The following is a 25,480-nucleotide window of genomic DNA, read 5'->3' as shown; positions in this document are numbered from 1 at the left end:
TGTGTTTTATTCTGTGCAAACAATTTGCTTTGAATGCATTTAAAGTGTGTGTTTATGCACATGTATGTATGTATATACATATGTATTACTTATAAATATACCATTTGGATGTTTTGGGAATGGTCATTGTTCAATGATGCATATGTGCTGTAAGTATGTGTGACACAGACCAGAGGCACAAGGTGGTCTACAAATAAAGAACTTTTTTCCATAGAACGTTTTATGCTTTTGTTCTTTTTCCTCCCAGGTGACCACATTTGCGCTTCACCATCAAGTAGCGATGTCAGATAAAGGACCTCACAGAGGGATGCCTTTTTAAGTGGTTGTCTTTGTTCGCTGTCTAACCCCAGAGGAGTTGTGCACATACAGAGCAGGATGTGGAACTGTTGAACTGAATACTGTTACTTTCCAAAGGCAGTTTCAGTAAATGTTCCTCATTTTGCTCCCACCTCTTACTGCTGTCTGCCAACCACTAGAACGCCTGGAGCGTTTGGGGTGCAAGGTGTCATGTGGCTGATAGATCAGCAGAGGGCGTGCAAGAGCAGTTTGGTTATTTTGGACCTGTGCACTGTTTTCCCTTGCACGCCTAAACTGATCAAGATAGTGTTAGAAGTGATGGGGGTTATGGCTGCCTTTCCCCCCCTCTTCTTTTCTTACTTACTTGGACTGGTTTTCATTGTGAAATGATTGGAGGTGTGGTTAACGAGGGTTTATAAGAGGACGTCACCGCGAGGTGCGGGTGCGTCTCCTGGGGTTTGTTAATGGCGGGAGGTTGCCTAAACACCTCAGGATGCGCCACTTTGAAAACGCGGTACAGGTTCACACCATTCCAGCCTTGAAGGGCTTTGAAGAAAACCAAGTTTCTTTGATGTTTGAGGATCCACCCCCTATCAACCGACACTGAACTAAACTACCAAGACGGTGTCCGCCGCCTACGGAAGCCGAGAACCCCGCGGCCGAGGCCTTGTCGGAGGGACCTGCTAACTGCTAGCCTGCTACCTCGGTAAGCTAGCCCACCTCCGCCATTTCTCTCGTCTTGGAAATCAGGCCTCCTCCCTCTTGTTTCCCCTCGTTTCCATCTCTTCTACACACTCCAGGTTAGGACTAGTATTGCGTGTTTAACCCTTAACCCCTAGACCCGACTAGTCCGTAGCAATAGTACAACATTGAGTTGTGTATGGCCTTCTATGGTTTGGCCCACAGTAGCCAACGTTTACGTCAAATAAAGCAACATTTGACAAAACTTTTTTTTTTCTTTTTGTGGTCCTATGCTCGATGCAGCAGTACTACTGTAAACTACTAATAAGACACGTTAGTCCCTAGCTAACGGGTCTGACCCTTTAGCCGAGCGGTTAGTGATGTCGCTTTGCTGTACACCCCGTGTCGAATCCCGCACCGGGCAAGAAAATAACCGGTTACACTTCCAAAATGTCTAAAGTCTTTAATGACTAAAAAAAAGTCTACCAATAAAATTGTGAAAAGCTGGCCATATTCCACAGAACCGAGTCACCGCGCTTGCAACATATAGTATGTTATGATACAGCCTCAATTCTGCTGTTTTATGTTTGATGAGGTGAGAAATAAGCATTTTAGAGAACAAAAAGATCTGCAAAAAGACTCGCCTGTGAAATTACCCTACATTTTGAGGTTATATTTTGGATTGTTAGATCGATCTAAAACTAGGCCTACTTAGCTTTTCCGTACAGTGAGTTAATTTAGGAGAATTCGCATTGCTACAGTGTTGCTGGGCAACGAGCGTGCTTAACAAACAGTCAAAAGTGTACAATATCTCCGTAAACCATGTGCTTTTATTACCAGTGCATATTCATAGAGAAAAGAAAACGGTTTGGATTGGTGTAACACAAGTTGACTACAATTAATGATGCTTTTAGCACTTTTCAAAAAAAGTGAGCCTCTGACCCATTGTAAGATGTCAAGGCCCCTGTTTGGCAACAAGTCAAACAATGAATCAGGTGCATAGAAAAATGGCACCATCCTGGTTTGATGTTGTTCGGTGCTCTATACTCATCTCACAGTGCAAGCCTCTGCAGCACTTCCTGCCGTTTCCAAACTGGCAAAAGTTAACGATGTTTTGGACACTTTGCACAGTGGTATGGCAAATGGCCTCAGACCAAGAGGTACCCTTCTTAGTGCATCTGGTCCATTCACTGCTGTGGCACAAGCTTCTCTATGACAATACACAAAATTAACACCAGGGGGAGTGCACTGTAGCTCGATTAGCACAGAACATTTTCCTTGGGAATCCTGGCTTAAATAGGCACGGACCGAAACGCAAATTCCACAGCATTTTGAATGTTTCATAATCTAGTCATATCATCATAGGCAAGTGTACGCTAAAATGTGAAGTCTGCTATTGCATCAACCACCTTAGATGTATTTGTTAGCAAATACCATCTAATAAGTTATGTCCTATTAAGTTCTACGCTGTTATCTATGCAAAAAAAAGCAAAATAATAAATAAATAAATAAATGGAATTCATGTACATCGTTTCGATGGGCTTTGATCCGGATTCGATTTGTAGACATCAGCAACTTTCCCACAAAGTCTGACACACAGACTGTGACATCATCAAAAGCCATTATTTTGAGCTGCAGCATTAACGTTTAGTACGAGACGCGATGTGTGGTAACACAAATCTGCTGCAGCAACCGGGGGGGGGGGGGGGGGTTTACCAAGATCTGTTCAGATATGTGTACATTTCCCGTTGCGGCTCTGGTACGAAATTAAGTTTATTTAGTAGTAAAAGAAAAGAAAAAGAAACAGTCATTGAACTTGTGTCTATAGCCTCTCATCAGTTGAAAATGGAGCCGCTTAAAGACATTGTGTTGAGAAAATGCCTTGTGAGTCCAGCTTTGGGGAAGAGTTGTCAATGTTTACAACTGTTCATGACAGTGGGAACAATGAATTTTGCTCCAAAACTAAATTTCCCTCTAAGGGAAAAGGAACGGTGGTGAGGCTCTAACGGAAAAAGAAAAAAAAGCACATCAAATTAGAAAAATAATTTGTAAAGGCTGCGCTTGTGTACAAAATAAAATAAATTAGCATTTTCCTTTTTTTTCCATTTTGTATTTTTCTTTTAAAACAACAGTTATCAACAAAATCGATTATTGTGCCGCTTACATTTGCAATAAATATGACACACTCGTTTTCAAGCATGTGCCCGGGCCTTTTTAAAAGCACACTTATTAACAGCTGCCGTACACGTTTGTTTGAAATGCTGGAATCATTGACTGCTGTTTCTGTGAATAACCAAAAGGCTTTGTGTTTCAAAATCGTAGCACACGTAAATACGGAGTGATCTAATATACACAATATACATTTATGCATATACAATACATACAGCAAATCAATGCACGGATGGTGGCAACATGTTTCATGAGAGGCGTCAGCTTTCCATAGAGAGGAAGAGTATGCGTTTAATTGCTGGAGAAATGGAGCCATTGTTCATTTCACTGTAAGCACTAACTAGTTCATGGTAAAGCAACCGATTGGGTAAAACTCCAAGTTCTTGCCTAGGCGTTTTAAGATAAAAGCAAACTTCATGCATTTGAACAAGTTATGGCTCATTCATTTCTCTTACCCAGTCCGTTCTTGTAGGAGGTGGGGGTTGGACGATATCATAAATGGTGATTCATACTCAAAAAAGATCATTTTTATACCTCCTCTAATATTAGACCAAAGCCTTACACCGGTTATTTGACAAGAGAGGTGTTACATTACTCAACTTTAAAAACAGCCTTCAATGCACATCTCAGGGAAGAAAAACGTTGGACCAGACAAGGAATAACTTCTGGTATAGCCGTGACTTATAATCCGATGATGTGCACATCAAAAGGCTGTACTGGAGAGGTCATTGCACCCTGTAGAATACATTGGTTGTGTCGTTGCTCAGTGCTTGTGGTGGTTAAAACGGCTCTACTGCAGGTAGCGGTAGACCTTGAAGCAGTGGTTCCCCGAGTCAGCCACTGCCACATGACCGTCAGAGGTGAGGGCCAGGCCTTGGGGGCCGTAAAGGGGGTCCGCTGATGTGTTGATGTAGGATAGGAAGGACCCTGAGCTGTCAAACACCTGGATGGCGGCACAACACACAGGGCATGTTTAGCACATGAGCTACTGAAGCTCGACCGATGAACTCGTGTCTCACATTCAACTGAAAAGAAGTGGAAGCACAACCTAACAGCCATCTCACATTATAATCTCATACAGGCCTACCTGAATTCGGCTGTTGCCCCAGTCAGCAACAATGATATTTCCATTAGCATCCACAGCCACCCCTGTTGGAGCATTGAACTGACCATTCCCCTCTCCATGGGAGCCAAACTTAAACAGGAATTCCCCATCTGCGTTGTATACCTATGGAGGAGCATACATTTTAGCAGACATTTTCCCCCCCCTGTTTCTCCCCAGTTGTACTTGGCCAATTACCCCACTCTTCCGAGCTGTCCCGGTCGCTGTTCCACTGCCTCTGCTGATCCGGGGAGGGCTGCACTTACCACATGCTTCCTCCGATACATGTGGAGTCGCCAGCCACTTCTTTTCACCTGACAGTGAGGAGTTTCACTGGGGGGACATAGCACGTGGAAGGATCATGCTATTCCCCCCAGTCCACCCTCCCCCTGAACAGGCACCCCAACTGACCAGAGGAAGCGCTAGTGCAGCGACCAGGACACATACCCACGTCTGGCTTCCCACCAGCAGACACGGCCAATCATGTCTGTAGGGACACCCGACCAAGCCGGAGGTAACGCAGGGATTTGAACTGGCGATCCCCGTGAAGATATGCAACGGAATAGACCGCCACGCCATCCGGACGCCCAGCAGACTTTTTTCTTTTTATAATTTCGAGAAGAATTATTTCTCCATGACACAGAATGAGGACAAACAATTTTACTCAGAACTTAAATCAACAAGGCAATCACAACAGTTAAAGTTAAAGAATAATGGAAAAATGTGATACACATTAATAACGAGCAGTCATAACCATAATCTAAATCAGGCCCGCCAGCAAAACTGGTGAAAGGGAATTGCTTTGGTTTGTTTTGTTCAAAAACGTTAACGTTATATTGGTGCCGTCAGTGAATTTAACAGATATATATAAATGTAATTTTCACATAGTGAGCCATACCTTGACCGAATGGTTATGGAAGTCCGTTACTACAATTTCATTTTTGTTGTTGATGGCCACAAAGTGAGGACCTGGAAGTGGGCGAGGAGACGGTGCAGGAAAGGGAGGAAAGATGAGTCATCAACTGCTTTGTAACATATGAGAGGAAGTTCCAGACTATTTTTGGACTCTGACTGCAAGAAACGTAGAAAACGCTGGTCCTTACATGACTAAACAGAGGTGTCATATTATGAATCTAAAGAGTCCAACACACCGAGAGAGAGACCTGTACAGCTAAGAATCACTTCTCATTGTAAATCTAGACAGTGAATGAAACATTACTTACTGAAGACAGGGCCAGATTTACTAAGCTTTTGTTCCAGTGCAATATTTGCACCACTTTTTTCTAAAGACAAAAAAAAGGGAAAGGTCCAAGTGAGCAATGAAATCTTGAAAATGGAGCAGTTGCAGGTGTAATATTGCACATGACAAGCTTTCCTTGCAAAGAGTGAAGCCATAGCAATAAAGGATTATAATAATACAGGCAAATCCTACTAGTTACTCTCTCTAAATATGAGTGAGAAGTAATGGCATGAGGATGTGGATCACTGGATCTTCATTTAAGCAGCAGAGTGCTTAAAACTTTGTACACAATTACACTTTTTTTTTCCTTTGAGAGTGAGTTGTCTAAACTTAGTCAATGATTAGAAGGAATATATATATATATATATATATATATATATATATATATATAATATATATAAAACTTTGTTAAAAGAAATATAACTTTGTTAAAAGAAACACTTGATAGGAAAAGTGCTCAACAAATAAGGAGCAAAATAATCCAGGGATCAGACAGCTGATGATTGCTTATGGCATGAGACAAGCTTGTACTGTCTCATAAAGAATTTACTTGAATCTTTGGATTATATTTTTGTTCTCCCCCTTTTTTCTCTCCCCAATTGTATCCGGCCAATTGTCCCATTCCTCCAAGCCATCCTGATCGCTGCTCCCACCCCCTCTGCCGATCCGGGGAGGGTTGCCAGACTGCCACATGCCTCCTCCGATACATGTGGAGTCGCCAGCCGCTTTTCACCTGACAGTCAAGAGTTTCATCCAGGCGACGTAGCACGTGGGAGGATCATGCTTACCCCCCCACAGTTCCCCCTCCCCCTCGAACAGGCGCCCCCGACCGACCAGAGGAGACACTAGTGCAGCAACCAGGACACATACCCACATCCGGCTTCCCACCCGCAGACACGGCTAATTGTGTCTGTAGGGACGCCCGACAAAGCCGGAGGTAACACGGGGATTCGAACCGGCGATCCCCGTGTTGGTAGGCAACAGAATAGACCACCCGGACGCCCCAGAAGGAGTATATTTTAAGGGCTATATCAATCAATTCATTACTGAAATAAACCACACAAAAAAAAAAAAAATACATGCGATGGCATTGCAGGCAGAAATCAGTTATATTCTGTTATCACATTCAAAGAATCAGTCAGCTCACTGAATAGCTATGGCAGTAAGGTAATTTGTACAAATGAACATCGCTGTGCAATATAAAAGATGGAGGATAGTCTGTAAATCTGGCCCAACCACATGTCCTAAAATATGAGCCGACGCTTGGCACACACCTCTTTGCATCCTTTCAGAGACATCAGTTTTAAAGACATGATTACTGGTAAATTTACTCAATAGTACCTGCAAACTGCCTGTCCAGTGTTCCCCTGGCTCCAAACTTAGTCACCAACTTCCCGTTTGATTGGAAGACGAAGACGCAGCAGGCCTTGTTGTCGACGGTGATAATATGTCCATTCTTATCCACAGCCACACCTTTGGGCCCCATCAAGCGGCCAGCCCCTATTTTGCTCTGTGAGGTGCAGAGGGATGGCAGATATTTTACCGACACATATACTGTGAGTGTCTTTGAGAATAAAAGAATCCATTTGTTTTCACTAAATCCCATCTTCTCACCTTGAACTTGCCGTCGGAGGAGAATATACTGATCCATCTGTTGTCATAGTCAGCCACGATGATGTCACCGTTCACGTCCACCGTGACACCAGTGGGACGCTGCAGCTGCCCTGGCGAACGCCCTCTGACCCCAAACCTCATCTTGAACTGTCCATCATTAGAGAATACCTGAGAAGAAAAGAGGCTTCTTACTTCTTGGCTGAAAATGTAAACAATTAATGGAAATGCTTCACTTCTTGATACTACAACACGTCCTCCCAGTCAGTGGGGAGGTAGACACCAACCTGTATACATTGGTTGTTGCTATCTGCAACCACGATTCTCCCATTATTGGAGGTGGAGATGCCTTGTAGGTTAGTGAACTCTCCTTTATCTCGCCCTCTCGTTCCTGTCGAGTAAACACCATGAGACAAGTCTGTTGTAGATTGACAGATGGCATTTAAAAATCTATTTGGTGGAAACTTCTTACCCAAGCATCTTACAATCCCAATGGTGCAAATGTTCATACAATGGATCATGTTTATACTACTACTGCCACCACCACCACTGCTGCTACTATTACTAATAATAATAATCATCATAATACATTTCAACAATTTCACATTATATCACTTGCACAGAAGGTATCCTGATTTTCCTTGACGCTTTAACATATTCACACTATTAGAACTCTTAAACCAGCAGGCAGCAAAAATCTTCTATAGTTAGACATTAAAAAGGTGTTAAGAGAAAATTTATTTTGATAGTGTCAGGGTCCCCAACTACCCAAAAACAAATTAATGTATGTATTACGATGACAACTAAATATGGGAGAGAGTTAATATTGCTCAGTTAGCGATTATTATAGTTAAAAGCAGTCTTCTTATAGTTGTAATAGTTACATCCTAATTATTAACTGGCTGTAGACCCACCAACTCTGTAGATCAGCTCATCCTCGATGGGGTTTTCCTTTTTCTTGGTGGTGCTATACATACTGGAGGGCCTGCGCACTGCCTTCTGCCGAACATGGCCTCCTCCTCCGCTGGGGGACTTGACTCTCCTCTTCACATCGTCTGGCGACTGGAGGACATCTGAAGGCTTAACGGCTCGCAGGCGAAATGGGCTCCCCCTCACCGGCTGTTCATACAGGAGCAGAGAGAAGCTGAACTCTCCCTCCAAGCGAAGGGTATAGCCAACCTCGTAGGTGCCGTTCTTGTTGTCGACCACCTCTGCTTCGGTGCAGCCGCCATCAGCAGAGATGATCTCCGCCCTCAAAGTAGCGTTGCCGGTCTTCACCAGCTCCCCATCCTTGTCCTTCGTGGTGACGGTGACGGTGGTGTGCTGACCCACCAGTGCGTGTCGCAGGCCTTCGCCGGTGGCCACGCTGGTGTGGGCCACAGCCCCTGTTGTAATCAGGACTCCCAGATTCTGAATTGAGCGCCGCAGGCCCTCTGTTTCTACCTGGCACTCTAGGTGTCCATTCTCATGGGGATGTTCGGGAAAGGTGTGTCGAGCCAGGGCGCTGACCCGTTCGCCCATTTGCTTCTGGACCAGCAGGACCTCAGTAGCACTTCCGTGGCTCAGGGCCTGCTCCGTGAAGTTGCAGCTGCTTTGGATGTTCTCCTTGCCCTGCAGTAGGGAGACCAGCTGGGCCTGAAGCACCTGATAAACACACAGCAAAACAGATACAGCCAGTCAGAGGTATTTTGACTGAAACAGGACATATTTACTCAGGTTATATGTAATAAGTAATATGTAATAAGAGTAACAAGAGGCGCAGTTTGGGGAGTACTGTAACCTTCTGTTTGGTGCTGCAGATGTTCTCCACCTCGGTGATGAGGGCAGTCTTGCGCAGATGTAAGGCTTTCTCCAACTCTTCAAAGGTGTTACCGATTTCAGTCACTGCCTCGTTCTTACGCTCCGTAAGCTGCTTGGCAATCTCATTCACAAGGTCGATGGCAGCCGTCAGCTGAGGTAGTCTGCCAGAAATCAGTAAAGAATTAAAAGTTGGACTACGAAGCAAAACTTTTGAAAATAGCATTGTACTTTAAATCAGTGGTGGCAACTCATGTAACATGATTCGCCAGCACTGATTTAAAGTGCATTGCTATAAAGTGGTGATTTGCCACCAATAATATGAAGTATATTGCTATTTATCTCACATTCACCAGCCATATCAAAGCAATCACTAAAACAGCCCTCTATCATCTTAAAAATATAGCCAGAATCGATGGTTTGCTATCCCAAAATGACCAAGAGAAGCTCATCCATGCTCTTATTTCCGGTAGAATTGATTACTGTAACGGTCTCTTAACCGGTCTCGTAACCAGTCTTCCCAAAAACACCATTAAACAGCTGCAGCTTATTCAGAATGCTGCTGCTGGAGGTTTAACCAGGACCAAGAGACAACAGCACATTACTCCAGCCCTGAACTCTCTACACTGGCTTCCAGTTAGTTACAGAATAGATTTTAAAGTGCTGCTACTCGTCTAAAAATCACTGAATTGTGTAAGCCCAGAATACATCACATACATGCTTGAAAAGTATACACCGGGTCGGACTCTAAGATCCATGGACTCGGGTCAGTTAGTTCAGCCCAGAGTCCAAACCAAACATGGTGAAGCAGCATTGAGCTGTCATGCTGCATGCAAATTGAACAAACTACCAGATCTTAGATGTGCCCCAGATACAGCAATTTTCAAATCTAGGTTAAAAAATTTCTTTTTTCTCGTGCCTATGATTGAGCTTTAAAACTTGCACCTTATTCCTAGTGCACTTTAATTCCGGAAGTAGACCTCTAGCCACTCCCGATGGGGAAGTGACTATGTTTTAATTCTATTTTTTTTTTGTACTTTGTATTTTCTTTTTATAGTACCTGTCTTTTAATTATATTACTCTTTTTAATTATTATTTCAAAGTACATTTCATGTACTTTTTACTCTTAATTATCTTTTATATATGATTGTTCCTATTTGTTTTTATTTACTCTCTTTTAATTATATTTTATATGGCCCTGTGACGGACTGGCAGCCTGTCCAGGGTGTCTTCCCGCCTGCCGCCTAATAACAATGACTGCTGGGATAGGCTCCAAGGCTCCAGCATCCCCACGACCCCAGTTGGGATAAGCAGCTTGGATAATGGATGGATGGATGGTTGTTCCTTTTCTGTTCTATTTGTGTAAAGCACACCGGATTTCCCTATGTACGAAATGTGCCATATAAATGAACTTTCTTGCTTGCTTTAGTGGTGGCAAATCATGTTGCATAGTGTCATCTGTATGCAGGTTTTCCTTCCAACGCCACACCACACCAGTGGCCTTCAATGATAAACACACATTCATCCTGACAGAAGAGAACTAAACAGTGACTTGTACACTGGGGAAACCAAACGGATGCCGGCCAAGAAGATGGCACAACACAGAAGAGCTAACACGTCAGGCCAGGACTCCACAGTCCACACCCATCTACAGGCCAGTGGCCACTCTTTCAAGGATGAGGATGTGCACATCATTGACAGGGAGGAACACTGGCTTGAACGGAAAGTCATAGAGGCCATCTATGTGAGGAGGGAGCAAAGAGTGAAGAGGGGGTTGGAATGAAAACCTGCGTACAAATGGCTCTCCACATGATCTGACATCACTGCTTTAAGGGATCGCTAAGTGCAATTGTATTACAGATTTTGGGGTATAGCATGGGAAACAGTACCTGTTGCGTACAGTGTCCAACTGATTTTTCAACGCAGACTTGTGCTGTTCCAGCACATCTCTCAGAGGAACAGTCACATGCTCTCTGTGCTCTCCGTCTGTGCAATCTAGACACATAGCTGTTTCACATGACTCACAGTAGAACTCCATCACCTGCAGAGGGCGCAACAGAGCATCAGACATGTGGAATTCAGGAGAAAAATAAATGATACATTTTACACAGAAAAACTTATTTGGAAGTAATGTTTGGCCATTGGCTAAGCTCGGCTCTCAGTCCACTCTCATTTACAGATATTGATTCTATCTGGAACCACCTCACCTTGCCCTCATGGTTGGGGCAAGAGAGGGGCTGGCAGGTTGCAGCCCCGCTGACTGACTCCAGGACGTTGCAGGCTTCTGGTCGGCTACACTCGGGGTCCCGCTGTAACACCTCCATTAGGTTTGTTATGAAGAAATTGTTCTGCAAGGCAGACACACCCTTCTCCGGCAAGATAGACGTCTGCCGACACACTGGGCAGGAAAGCGTGAGAGACTGAGGCGGGATATAGTTCTGCAAGCACCTAAACAAAGACAAGAAATAAAACGGATCAGATAAAATGCTATTCAACTCCCATTTCCAGGCCCAACATGGTAATAAAGAATAATTTCAACTCCTTAGACTTGTTCAGAGCACTTGATGCCGCTGATAATATTTACAGTTGGTTCAATGCTTGCTGCTGATAATACAGAAAATGCTCTTAACAGATTGAAGCATTTGTTTTGTGTGACGGCAAAAGAGCTGTGGAAACATCTGCCGTTTGCCAGAAGTGCTGTGGCATCAAACAGACTGTTTTCTAGTTACCATGCTCCGAGTGGTTGCTGCCTTACATCATAGGGTGGACATGTAGATGAGACAACCACTGGCAGAAGTTATCTTATTCCAAGCACTTTTTCATGAGAATAAAATCAAATTCAAATTTACATATTTAAATTTCTTTAAATACTGATAACTCTTCTTTAAAAGCAGTATCAAACAGCTGTAAACCCCTTGAAGATCCTGCTTGCTATAGTTTGGGATTTCAAATAATCCATCTTTGATTCGTATAAAGAGAGATAACAGCATAATGAATCATTCAAAGATGAGAAAAATGTAGTGTCAACTTCTAAAGTCATCTTCACCTTGGAAAAAGTGTGCTATGTTTTAGAAATAACGTGGTTCGGGTAGTTGATCGTTTCCAGACTGTCGGGGCTCTTGGCTGGGAGCGACTTACTTCTCACAGAAGGTGTGCAGGCAGGGCAGGACCTTGGGGTTGTGATAATGGTCCAGACAGATGCTGCAGACTAGGAACTGCTTGTCTATCTGCCTGACCACAGGGCTAGTGTTGCCAGTCTCACGCTTGGCCATAGTGAGGGACATTCAAAGGCAAACAGGGCACAGGAACCACTTGACCTGTTAGACGGGGTGAAAGAAAAGGGATCGTGAGGGAGGAGGCCTCCAGAGTCTGAAGAGGATGTATAATCACTTATCCTCATGCTAACTTGAGCAAAAGGACAAAATGAGTCATACGGAACCAGAATATGGGTTGAGGGGAAGAAGAGCAGAAACCATTGACAGATACAGACTGCATAATCATCTGTTTTTCATGATGATGGTTTTCATCTGGTGTGACTTGGATGGGCCTTTTCTTTCTTCTCACAAGCAAACCGGTGTAGCCTTGAGGTTGTTTGGCTTTATATAGATATAAGGACCGAGACCGGTTGGAAGACAAATTAATCAACGTGATTAACACTGCAGACCAGAATTTAGAGTTGAGGTACTGATCCAATCCTGGAGAAATCACCTGTGCAGTAACTCATTAGACAAGTCTACCTCAAACACATGAATGGCAGGCATGGGTGCCCAGAGTAAACCATAATAAGCTCCCTGAATGTATGTTTGCAATGATTACGAGAATATTGTGGGAGAAATATTGAGCAATCAAAAGTAGCTTCCTACTGTAATTAACAAGGAGACCCCTTGATCTTAGGCCACAGTATACTGAAATATAACCCCCCCCCAAAAAAAAAAATTCGTCAAGGCCCATATCAGCGGATGGCTGAGGCTTTCCTGTTGCAATGGCAGAGATGCTATTATATGGAATTGTATCAGTAGGTCAAGCACTGATTATCTGTGTGTGTGTGTGCCAATAACATGCTGTACATCTGTCATATTGCATGAAGGCATAAAGGATTACATGCCTGACTACCAAAAGCCATAACATACCCTTTTAATATGCTCAATGCTTACAAAATGCAAATATTGTGTATTTCATTTTCTTGTTCAGTCAGTATTCAATCTTGCATGTATTTTCAGCCAACAGTATTTTTTCTTTTTTTGTGTGGTCAGCATTTCAGCGTGATACATCACGACTAATTTCCCTTCTCTTCCATGTAAGGACGGAATCTGTCATCATTAAACGAATGGAGGCGTTCAGCAATCCAATAGACGAGTGACTTTGTCAGAAAACCGAGACACAACACAGCCTAAAGCACCTCATTGTGACGCTGACTATGAGCCACCATCTCTTTATTCTCGGCCCTTCATTTCGGATGCTGCGCTGTGGAGAATGAGCTGGCCATGACTAACACCAACTAAGTTGGTTTCAAAAATAACACTCTTCCTCCTTCTCCCCCTGCTAATGTCATAAAAGAGATGAAAGTAGGAGAAGACACATTTATATGACAATGAAGGCAAGAATATTTGGTGAAACATTTACAGTATTCAGCTTGAGAGATGACATAAGCCACACCGAAACCAAGAAGCTGCATGAAAAATAGATTTCTTGTCCTTGAAATATGATTCTTGTGTTAGTCAACTTTTGTTCAGCAGGCACTTTGCAAAGTATTTTTATTGACCTTATGGAAGCTACATTTTTTTTTGGGGGGGGGGGACTTTTCCCTTTTTTTCCTCCCCAATTGTACCCGGCAAATTACCCCGCTCTTCTGAGCCATCCTGGTTGCTGCTCCACCCCCTCTGCCGATCCGAGGAGGGCTGCAGACTACCACATGCCTCCAGCCACTTCTTTTCACCTGACGGTGAGGAGTTTCACCAGGGGGACATAGCGCATGGGAGGATCATGCTATTCCCCCCCAGCTCCCCCTCCCCCCCGAACAGACGCCCCGACCGACCAGAGGAGGCACTAGTGCAGTGACCAGGACACTAACTACATCTGGCTTCCCACCCGCAGACACTGCCAATTGTGTCTGTAGGAACGCCCGACCAAGCTGGAGGTAACACGGGGATTCAAACCGGTTTTCCCGTGTTGGTAGGCAACGGAATAGACTACTACGCTACCTGGATGCCCTGGAAGCAAGCACAATTTTGAGAAAACACCGATACTTTTGGCTCATTTCCTCATCACACAACTGTATTACATCACCTACTGAGTATTTACTAATAGCTGATAATGTAGGACACAAAATAACAATAAAAATCTATCTATCTATCTAACAAAAGTGACTGACTCTATTCTGTGGCAGCCAATATTTTCACACATAAGAGGACAATATGTGCATTTTGTGGATTCACTGAGTATGGGGGGTATTACTAGTCTATCCTCATAACTACAATCACCCCATTTGATCCAAGTGATGCACCAAAAGCTGCGGTTGCATAGCACAGTTGGACACCTATAAGCAAGTAATCCTGAGATGGACACAGACAGAATTTCCCTGAGGAAGCAACGTGAACTTCCCTATCACCTCTGACCCGTCACAGTCCCCAAAACTGTACTTCAGCCTTGTCTCATCTTTCAACAATATGACTGCAAGACCAAGGTTTGCAATCCAGTCAGGTTTATTCCCACAGCCCCAGATCACAGTTAAAGTCTCCGAGGGCTTTACGCTCAGACAGGGCCGTTTACCTACAGTAAACAACAATGGATGACACCCTTTATCCTTAGGCCTTCAATTCAGATGATGAAAACTCGACAGAAAAAAAATAATAATAAGGAAATTGAAATGGAAACCTCAAAAAGAGAAGGGGTCAGAGGGCGGCTCTTTCTTCCGGGATACATAGACTTGAAATAGGTGGGCAACGCAGACAATGAATGCCATAACAGATTCAGCGATAAAACACCTAATGACTAGACTTAGTAAATAGTCTAATGAGAATAAGGATAACATATTTAGTAGCCCCTCTTTCAAGACTGCTTCAGAGCAATCTCTCAATCTGCCTTTTGACAGGGCTGACTGCCAGGCCTTGGTGCTTTTCTGCACATCAGGGAGCACCGGGCTGAATTCGAGCTTTACCTCGGCCTTTCAGTTACCGTCTGAGCTGTGTCTTGACAAACACAACTGAGACCTCTGCTCCTAAGCTGAGAGGAAAGGGAAGAGAGAGGAAAAAAGAGAAGCAAGAGGGGGGGAAGCATAAAACAAATGGCACTCTTCAAATTCTTCCTAGTTCCTTGACTTGACTCCCAGCTGGCTGAGTCTAAGCACCACCTGTCTATCTGTCTGTATGTCTGTCTGTCTGTCTGTCTGTCTGTTGGGGAGATGGGAATAAATTCTGAGGGAGCAGAGAGCTGGCTGCCCCTTTTCAGAAGAGCGTGCACGGCTCGGGGGCAGCTGTCTCTCTGCAACATATAGGAGCTCGCTCTAACAATGACATTCCAGCCCTGCTTTCAGCCACAGCTCACAACTCACCACCCCACGACTCCTCTCCCTCCCTTTGCTCTCTCCCTTTTCTTCTCTCTTGGGTTTTTTTTTTCCTTTCTCTTTCTTGGCTTTCTTCATAGCATCAGCAGGCCTGATTTCACCGATCGGAGACTTACAGTCAGGATTTTTCTCAAGCACGCAGACCCCATTGTTGTTTCCTGCTAAGTGATTACATGGCCTGGTGACTGGAGGAGCTCTGTGAATCCCTCTCACTGTCCACACACCCAGACCGACTGTTACAGCCCTTCCCAGACCCTCGCTGCCTCCCTCCTCTATCCTCTCCCCTCCAAAAGACCCCCTCCTCCTTCTCTCTCAGCGTCTTTCCCTTCACACGGGCTCTGAATGGTAGCAGCTGAACAGTGACATCAGGGAGGAAGCTCGTGAAGCCAAAGCCCTCAAGCCCCTCCCTTCTCTGCTTGCTGTAGCTGCAAGGCCAGCCCTGAAACAGCCTCTCCTTCCCTTTCCGCTGCCTCAACAGCCCCTCATACGCCGGGGTCCTCCCACTCGCCTCACCACAGAGAGTGTTTTTCCCTCAAAAACACTCTCTCCCTGACAGCAGCCTAAGGTAGTCGTGCATGCCTACAAATCCAGAAAGAGTGGATAGCAAGAGCAACGAAAGGCTGACGAATAGCACTGACAAAAAGCCAATATTACAACAAGGTTTGGATACTTTCATCATTAGAGAGTCCTGTCAGAGGTACAAACACAAATTTGCAAGCAACTTCCCAATGCATGATAGGAATAATGTATTGTTAAAGGGCTGCCATCAAGAAGAACACAGGATAGTAAGTGGTGAGTCTGTAGATAAGTAAGGCCATGACATATGGCTCAACCTGACCTTAATTCATTATTCAAAAACAACAGTGCACTAATCAATGAATTAGTAGGCTAAAAATAGCCTTAATTAATGATGATATTACAGACTAGAGAAGTAGAGACGATGGACCATACTTAAGTCAGACCTATAATGTCTCAAAGGACTTTAACTCATTATCCTATTCAAGTCTTCTCTGTGGAAATTGTAAGCTCAGCACATTATACCAATGTTTCATTAACCCTGTCGATATGCTACAGAGTCTCACCTCTGCATGATCAATGTCCAATTACAAAAGATGCTAATATCATTGTTAATGTGTGTCCGGATCTATAGGCTGTTTGAATGTATAGCATCTCTCACACTCTCACCCAACACTAAGTGGATTAACGGCCACCTGCAATGTCGGGCTTTGTCTATCATCTGGATTAATGTGTCTCCAAGACACTAACGACACCATCAGCACACCTACACATGTCAAGTCACCACAAATTCTGAGTTACAGCCACACCTCACAAGGATGTAACATGCAGACACCCCATCTAACCGCACATGAATATCACAACCCCGTAGAGATGGATGACGGCAATTTTGCATGACATTCTGAAGAAGGTTAGGATAACACTCAACATTCGCTGAGCTGTTTGCGGCTCATATTAAACTTTAGAGCCTTTCTCTGGAGGACAGGGCTGCATAACAGAAACAAATTAATTGGATCTCGGTAGTATAGGCTTACATTCAGAGAAAACGCTGCTCTCTGCTTGATCTGCTTGGATAGAGGGTTCTGCATGTTCTCCCATGGAGGTGGCCATAAGCAACCCCCCGCAACATGCTCTGCAAAAGGTTCACTCTCACTCACTCCCTTCATCCTTACAATAAAAAAGTACTGACTCACTCCTGCCAAACGTATGTCTGATTGTACTTTCAGTACTATAATGAATAAAAGAAAGACATTTTTCCTGCCTTATGACTAATGGATGCTGAGTAATGGTTCAGGTTGTGCCGAGGAAATGCTCCACTTAGAATTACGAGGAAAAAACTGTCAGGCTGAATTGAGGAGGCACATCTACTACCCATAGATCCATAGATTTTACATATTTATGAGGCCTGTTACATAACGTCCTGCAGGAAATCCTACACAATATTGCCTCTTGGGAATCTTTTTTTTTTCCTCCGGTTTTTATTGTGAGGCACTGGATTACTCACATAAAGTAACATAATCTGATTAAGTTTACTTTATTTTGATTTACTTTTTTCCATTATTGATTCAGTAAAAAGTTAAATCAGGGTATCAATGATCCTGCAAGGGGTACGGTATAAAAATGAATAGACATTGAGGGAACAGTAGTAACGGGCCCAAAAAGGCACTTCCCTCATTGACCACCAGTAAAATTCAACATACTAGGATGGATGTCTGGGTAGAATAGCGGTCTATTCTGTTGCCTACCAACACGGGGATCACTGGTTTGAATCCCGGTGTTACCTCCGGGTTGGTCGAGTGTCCCTACAGACACAAGTGGCCGTGTCTGCGAGTGGGAAGCCGGATGTGGGTATGTGTCCTGATCACTGCACTAGCACCTCCTCTGGTCAGTCGGGGTGCCTGTCTGGGGGGGGGGGGCATAGCGTGATCCTCCCAGGCGCTACATCCCCCTGGTGAAACACCTAACTCTCAGGTGAAAAGCAGCGGCTGGCGACTCCACATGTATCGGAGGATGCATGTGGTAGTCCGCAGCCCTCCCCAGATCGGCAGAGGGGGTGGAGCAGTGACCGGGACAGCTCGGAAGAGTGGGGGTAATTGGCCAAATTAAATTGGAGAGAAAGGGGGGGGGGAATTCCACATGCTATTATGTCTAAATTTGCTGAATTTGGATGCCAGTTGTAAGTCCTAAGATGTTTCTAATGGCTGTATTTGGTCCCAGGTACAGGCCATGTTTCCATAGTCAAGAAATGGGATAAAGATTTTTTTTTTTTTTTTAAATGGACTTGGACACCATGATTCTCAAGTGTTGGACGATACACCAATAGCAGCATGGTGATGCAAATGAAGCCAGCCGTAAGATATAATGTAAGGCAAAGAGGGAAGGGATCATCAGAAAATTAATTTCCTTACACTTTGGCATGGAGCACACGAGGATCAGCATCATTTCATGAAGAGGTTTTGTAAAAACTGATGTTTAATAATTTCCCTTGAATATAGTATTAGTCTCAGCGAACTCTTATTTCCACTTGTGGTCTATAGAATACTTGAGAAATTAGTTATGGTTTAACAATTTGTGCCATTCCTTATTCTTTTTTTTCTTTTTTTTTTTTTGCTGGTAACAAGATGACTAAAATGAATAGACTGATACACATGATGCCACATGATCTTTGTTATTTTTACATATGATCATGAATTTCCCACAAAATTGTAAAAATGTTGACAATCAACAATCTATCTTTTGAGAACTGAGGCATCATCAACAAGACTTGATGGTGGCGATAGAACAAACATTTTCTCACAACGGTCTTGTGATTCCATTTTACCCATAATCAATGTGTGGGCCCAGAAATTGGCCTATTACAGTGATTCAAAATGGCTGCCCCCCTCATCCTCGGGGAGGGGCTTCCAGTTTTTACTACAGTTCCCAAAGTTGAACAGGCTCTATTTGTTCCACCGCTGAATAATCTGATTGTTATAACTGTCATCATCTCCAGCCAGCCATGGCTTTACATTGCGGTTGTATCAGCATTGTCATATACAAATCTCCTTTACCCATTTGTTTATGAGGCAGTCAAGAAACAATAGTCTAATCTTTCAGCATTTGCATGTCGTCTGTGCTTTGCTATCTGTGATATCATCACCGCCATGTTTAAAGTAAGCGGCGTACCTTTACCATCATTTGGACCATTGCATTCCTTACTCCCTAACCATGGCTATGAGTCACAACAGTGCAAGCAGTGCTCTGCAAGAGTCTGTTGCAGCAGCGAGCGAGCGAGTGAGCTGTGTGCCGGACTGGTAAACATAGTCGAGAGTCTTAGTGACCTGATGTAGGAAGCGTGAGCCTTTGGTGATGTGCTGTCAAGACTGTGTTTAAATATAGACTCTAGTTTATGTTTCCATCCACATCTGTTGTGTGCCTGTGGATATGTCCTTATGCAGCAATTGCTCTTAAAACGCAGCAGCCCCCGTGCACAATTTTTTAATTGTGAATAAACTGACCTCCCTTAAGTTTCCTTTCATCCTGTCCCTGTTAGCTAGAATGTAATACAGGAAGGAAGCTTGTTGAGAGACAACATGAATAAAAAGGGAGGGTGTGTGTGCATGAGTGAGTGAGTGCATGAGTGAGTGAGTGAGTGAGTGAGTGAGGGAGGGAGGGAGCGAGAGAGAGAGAGGTTGGGTAACAGATAGCATAGATAGCATCTGAGCTGTGCGACCAAGAAACCCACTAAAACACCCGCAAATTATGGAACAAAATATTTTTACAACCCCTCTGCATCAATGGGCCCCCACCCCACGGGAGAATTCAATACAGCATGCAAAATAGATACAAGCGAGCTTTGTTTTTTAAGCCTTCACTTTGGAAAATATCATGCGTTCGAGGCCGCTTGTCTAACCATGATCCAGGCCTAGATAGTAAAACAAAAAAAGAAAAATAATAAATGTCAATTTAGAGAAATACTCCGATGTAGGTTAATCCAGACAACGACCGTGCATGACCACTCCGTGATACCTGGGATTTTAGACATTGATGCGTTGAAAAAAATTGTTCCATTTCTTTTGGCAATAAACATTGAAAGTCACTTCAGGACAGGCTGAACACAATTGAGTCAAACCTGACCTACAGAGTCAGCCAGACAATCCAACTGCAAAGGTAAATTTTCTGGTTGCCAGGAAGCTTTGAGGGTCATTGTGGGGTCAGCGGGGGTCCCCGAATCTCAGGGCCCTCAATCTTATTCTCACAAAAATGCCAAAACAGCAACTTCACCCCCTCCCAGGATTACATGACAAAATCTGTCTTTTTGTATATAGTCCATATTAGATCGATTTTAATAGATAACCACTCAACAGATCGACGATTCAAAACCTTGTACATAAAATGCACCCACTGTGTGTTTGTGTGTAGACATGGTATGCCAATGACCTGTAAATAAGGGAACTAATTTAAGGGCTGAGATACATATACATATCATACATATGCATGAGTGTGCAATACATATACAATACAAACAGGTGCAATACATATAGACATGAATGTGCAACATTTTTACATTTGCATAAATGTAATACAATATTTACTAAAACTTACAGTGGATTTGTGGAATGGCAAAATTGTTAAATTATGGTATTTGATTGTATTGGCAAAAACTAAGAATTGATATCTCGTTGTCAAAGAAGGACAGCTCTTCAGACTGAATGAATGTGCTTACGAGTTATTCTTCAGATTGCATCAAGCAGTGATTCGAGGGGTTAGTCTTAAAATCAGTCTTCTTTAATCTGCCTTTATTTTGATGAGGCAGAGAAGATGTGCTGACTTACAATACAGGAGGAGAAGAGAATAGATGACCCCATCCTGTCAAGCAGAGTAGCCAGCGGTGTTGTTAATCAAGGCTGATAGAAAAGAGGGGAGAGATTCGTGGAGCATCTGCCGCTCTTGCCGAGAGCCCACTGTCACAGCGGCTGACATGGTACAATGCGGCATGTCGGGGAGCCGACCCACGTGCAGAAGCTCCATGCACTGCAGATTTGATGAAGGTCGGCATCTGGGCATTGGCCACAACTCAGAGCCCCCTCCCCCCTATCTGCCGAAAGCCTGCAAAGCTACAAAGCGGTCACTCGCATGACAATAAATGTAACGTAGATGTCATGTGGTTTTATGTATATATCAAGAGGCGGCACTTTAAACACATTCACATGGGGGTTTTATCATCAGTTATCTCATCCTAACAATGCCGGTGCTATTAGTTGTCATAAGAGAGTCACAAATAATATTCCAAGCATATTATAATGACCATCCCTGAACCAATGGGGGGGGGGGGGCAAGAGTAAATCTGTCACCATCTTACAATGACTCACAATGATGTGATTGCAACTATTCCCCAATCCTCTGTGAATAGTACACATGGCCATTGTAACGCTCGTCATGGTAGTTTGCATATGAAACCGATCATTGGTATTGGTCGTTATGCCACTGTATTGTTTATAAGGGTGGGGACACCTGCAGTCAGTTGGGACTGAAGAGGTCACTTAGCTGAGTGAAGAAACGTTTCTGTCGATCAACATTGTATCCAGATGAAGTGATTTCAACTTTCTGTGATGTTATAATGATGTTTTGATTGTTTTCGGATCACATCAGGTGACCCTGATGGAAAGAGCACTTCTGAAGATGAAAGTCAAACAAAAAAGGCAACTTGGATTGATCACCGTGGATTACGTAATCTGCATGCATTAGTGAGCAGAATATAATCAGTCATGTCACTTGTTGAAGGCCACCTTTAAAAACACAACGCAACAATCATAATAATAATAATAATAATAATACTTTTTATTTGTGTGCACCTTTCAGAGCACTCAAGGACACCTTAGAGAACACGTTTTTTATAGGTTAGACATATTAGATATGATGGATACATAAATTATAACAAAGACTGATAATGTTTTCCTTACTGTGGCCTCATTGCACATGTAAAGGTATCATGAGCTTGAGTATCATGAGTATAGTAAATAATAGAGAGGTTTTCATTAGGTATTTATTCATCACTTAGAATACCTTCCTCTTGTGCTCATATGGGAGTTCTCATAGTAAAATGTGGACATGTAGTTTAAAGAAGACAAAAAAAGAATAAATCAAAGGATTGATGGAATGATACAAGATAAAGGTTGATTATAGAGACACAGGTTAATTGCTACAAGTATAATACTTGATCATACAAGGCTGTTTGAAAAGTACTCTAGATTTGATCTTTTGGTGCCATCTGAAGAAAAAGGATCAGATATCAAAATGTGTCATTAGATTTAGATGGATATGTGAAGCTAATAACTGGAGTGACAGTTAGGGAGACTGAAATTCATTGCCCTAGTACTATCCGGTCAGTGATGTAGTAACTTGAAGACTAATATACTGGAGAAATGAACGCAGTATGTATCTGCAATAAATGGTAAATGGACTGCATTTATATAGCACTTTTCTAGTCTACCAACCACTCAAAGTGCTTTACAGTGTATGTCTCACATTCATCCATTCATGCACACATTCATACACTGATGGTGCCATGCAAGACACCAACCTGCTCATCAGGAGCAGTTAGGAAGTTCAATGTCTTGCTCAAGGACACTTCGACACACTCTCTGAAGGAGCCGGGGATCAAACCAGCAACCTTCCAATTACTAAACGACCTGCTTTATCTCCTGAGCCATGCTGCCCTGTATTCAGTTAGGGATTCGGTGTCTTGCTCAAGGACACTTCGACACGCTCTCTGAAGGAGCCGGGGATTGAACCAGGAACCCTCCGATTACTAAACAACCTGCTGTATCTCCTGAGCCATGCCGCCCTGTATTGAGTTAGGGGTTCAGTGTCTTGCTCAAGAACACCTTGACATGATCTCTGGAGGAGCTGGGGATTGAATCAGCAACCTTCCAAATACTAGATGCCCCACTCTAAGTGAATTTGTAAAAAGTGCCATTTTTTCCTGCTCTCTGTTGGCTTTAGACATGTTCATCCATAGTATTAGGCCAGTATTCTACATTAAAATGCCAACATAAGTACAGTGGAAAAAGACAGGGTCTGATTTGTGGTCTACAATATACTAGTTATTCTGCATACTTGCTCAGATCAACGCCTTTCTTTTAAACTACACTGTCATCTGTTACAATTCCAAAATGACAGACTGATAATATCTTCATTATGGAGTAGTACCCAGGCATGATCAATCACTACCCACCCATCATTGCTTAGTGTTTACGTGGAGGACATTGACTATGTCAGGGGAAAGCCATTCAAAAACTAGCAGACATGTCAATAGAAGGCACACTGCAATCGTGAGGTATGTGTCCACCTACATCTTCATCACTGCCTGCCTTTTATCTAATTAGTATTCAAAAGGTTGTATCTAGTCACCCCAGAGATACAATCTGTGGTTTGTTTTTGGCAGTCTACTGCTGGTAGTTCGTTTGTTCAAGGTTCATCAGGAGGATACTACTGCTTTGTGGGTAACCTCATCTATCTAACATCTAAGGTCGGCTCACAAATACGATTGAAAAGCATTGCCACGGTGCCAAGATGCATCAATGTGATCTCCTGAAGGCCTTGTATGTCGTTCTTCTCTTAGGTGTGCTGTTGACTATGTATATAACACGAGGAACACCGGCACAGATCCGAGATAAACCAGTCTCCTTTCATTGATAAGACCTGACTGCAACCCTGAAGCCCAGAGTCAGACACAAAACCACTGCTGACTTTCTGGCCTTAGGCACTGCACTGCACTGCATGCAGGGCCGCCTACAAACTCCCTGTGACCCAGCGTAGGCAGGCAGCAGAGTGAAGTAAGCCAAAGCATTCCACCAGCTGCATCGGCTGACAGTGGGACTTCTACTCAGTTTTACACACAGATGAGTCTTGAATAATGGCCAATCGATAAGTGTTCACTGACCCATCCATCGGCTCACAGTTCAGGCTAGAGGTATGGAAACGATGGCTGTTGCTGCAATAGATTGCCACACAAGGAGTCCCAGAGCCACACGAGCAAACAGCCAGCTGACTGGTAAGTGGCCCATAGAGTGTACTATACTCCATGCAAATTCAGATCAGAAAACGGCTGAAAGATCACTAATCCCCCGAACAAAAGAGTGTGTACGCTAAATAAAAGAGCCCAGACTGCAGCAAAGATGCCCACCTGCCACACAGCCTGCAGCCCAGGGCTGCCTAAGAGCTAAAATGGAGACGTGTGGGTTGGTCAAGGAAGCAATAAAAATACGGGAAGGTACACTGAGCAGCACAGTAGTTCATCGTGAAAAGGGCTGGAATACAAGGCTGTTCTTGATTCTTTATTTTTTCTTCTTCTTCTTCTACAAATCTGATCAATCAGAGGGCAGATTATATCACCGTGAAGAGGATACAGTGGTCAGTGGTTTATTGCCAAGCTGTGATTTACGAATACACAGATGTTGGACGTAATGCGGCTATAAATTATTAATTGTCTCCCAGCCCCATCCATTGTACTAAGCAGTCAAGTAAACGGCGTTGAGTGTAATGAGACGAGAAAGCAGAAATATCGTACTTGAACGAGTGAATGGGGCAGATTGTACTCACATGAATTCCCAGCAGTAGGGAGTGGAGTGTCAGCATCGCAGGCTGTAGAAAAAGCAACCCATTGTCAGTGTCACTACTCCACCACAGAATCCACAGCCGACCACACCACTAACACGATAGGGCAGGGTCTGTTTAGGAAAGGAAGGAACTGTGAGCAAGCCAAGAAGGGAAAGGAGAAGGTGGAAGTGGAGGGAGTGGTGTAGACACATCCGGACACTCTATTGGTCATATAGCTAGTGGGCGGAGCTTAGGAGCCCAATAGCATAAGAAGGAGGTGGGGTGTAAACAAAATAGTTGGAACATCCTCAGGAACTGACTGAGGGGTGAAGTCTGTCTGGTGCAAAGGGGTTTGGCCTCCACCGGTACCTCCCACTCCCCCATAAAATGAGGCTACGTTAATTCCATTACCTTTGGGTTTGAATTGCCAGGGCGTGAAAACACAAGATACATATCAGTGTGGAAAAGAAAGCGACGAGGCAATAGTCCCCAAATGTATGTCACCTCAACAAAGGAACACTTCTGCTAAAAATCATTTTAAAAAGTCTTTTTTTTAATTTCCTCTGGTATTTTCTTTCTTGAAGCCTGTTTCACAGCACCATAATCTCTGTTTTGGTGGGTTTTGAGTACGCGGAAGGCAAATGTTTATTACCGTGCCTAGTTAGTGAGCACAGAGCAGGCCTGAGATGGAGGGAGATGTGTGTTTGACGAAACCGTGGAGGTGTATACATAAGGCATATGTGTGATAGTTATTTGGGTGGGGTCAGGCGGTGGTGCTATGGGGGCAGGGGGCACTTGATGAGTCTCTTGCAGCAGCGATTCTCAGGGGTAGACAAGGCTATTAAGGTTCCCACACTGAGGTGACAGGGGTGGGCCTCTTAACAATAAAGCCTTTATTGATTCCTTTGTTCTCTCAGAGTCATGC

The 25,480-nt window shown here is 43.7% G+C and overlaps 1 protein-coding gene across 4 annotated transcripts; it reads right to left on the bottom strand.

The window, feature by feature from the left end:
• Positions 1-1,790: 1,790 nt before the first annotated feature.
• On the bottom strand, positions 1,791-24,683 carry LOC130115923 (tripartite motif-containing protein 3-like). 4 transcript variants are annotated; one of them, XM_056283792.1, is made up of 13 exons: positions 24,559-24,683; positions 12,036-12,214; positions 11,105-11,345; positions 10,787-10,938; positions 8,881-9,061; positions 8,015-8,744; positions 7,388-7,491; positions 7,104-7,271; positions 6,831-6,999; positions 5,473-5,532; positions 5,148-5,218; positions 4,235-4,375; positions 1,791-4,090 (listed from the first exon to the last, which is right to left on the bottom strand). In XM_056283792.1, the coding sequence occupies exons 2-13, from the start codon at positions 12,179-12,181 to the stop codon at positions 3,938-3,940; spliced, it is 2,316 nt and encodes a 771-aa protein (XP_056139767.1). In that variant the 5' UTR covers positions 12,182-12,214; positions 24,559-24,683; the 3' UTR covers positions 1,791-3,937. The 4 variants fall into 4 exon arrangements, with proteins under 4 accessions (XP_056139767.1, XP_056139769.1, XP_056139770.1 ...); XM_056283794.1 differs by lacking the exon at positions 24,559-24,683 and adding an exon at positions 15,576-15,693; XM_056283795.1 differs by lacking the exon at positions 5,473-5,532.
• Between the last annotated feature and the right edge of the window lie 797 nt (positions 24,684-25,480).

The sequence above is a fragment of the Lampris incognitus genome, chromosome 7 (assembly GCF_029633865.1).
Source record: "Lampris incognitus isolate fLamInc1 chromosome 7, fLamInc1.hap2, whole genome shotgun sequence".
NCBI lineage: Eukaryota > Metazoa > Chordata > Actinopteri > Lampriformes > Lampridae > Lampris > Lampris incognitus.
Note: the sequence above shows the minus strand (reverse complement) of the source record. Positions and strands in the feature narration are given on the sequence as shown.

Excerpts from the sequence above, each read along its gene's own strand:
- LOC130115923 (XM_056283792.1), bottom strand. The coding sequence starts at position 12,181 with ATGTCCCTCACTATGGCCAAGCGTGAGACTGGCAACACTAGCCCTGTG. Across the intron at positions 7,492-8,014 it reads TGAGCTGATCTACAGAGTTG|GAACGAGAGGGCGAGATAAA; the intron begins GTGGGTCTACAG and ends TTTACTCGACAG. Across the intron at positions 7,272-7,387 it reads GCAACAACCAATGTATACAG|GTATTCTCTAATGATGGACA; the intron begins GTTGGTGTCTAC and ends TTTTCTTCTCAG.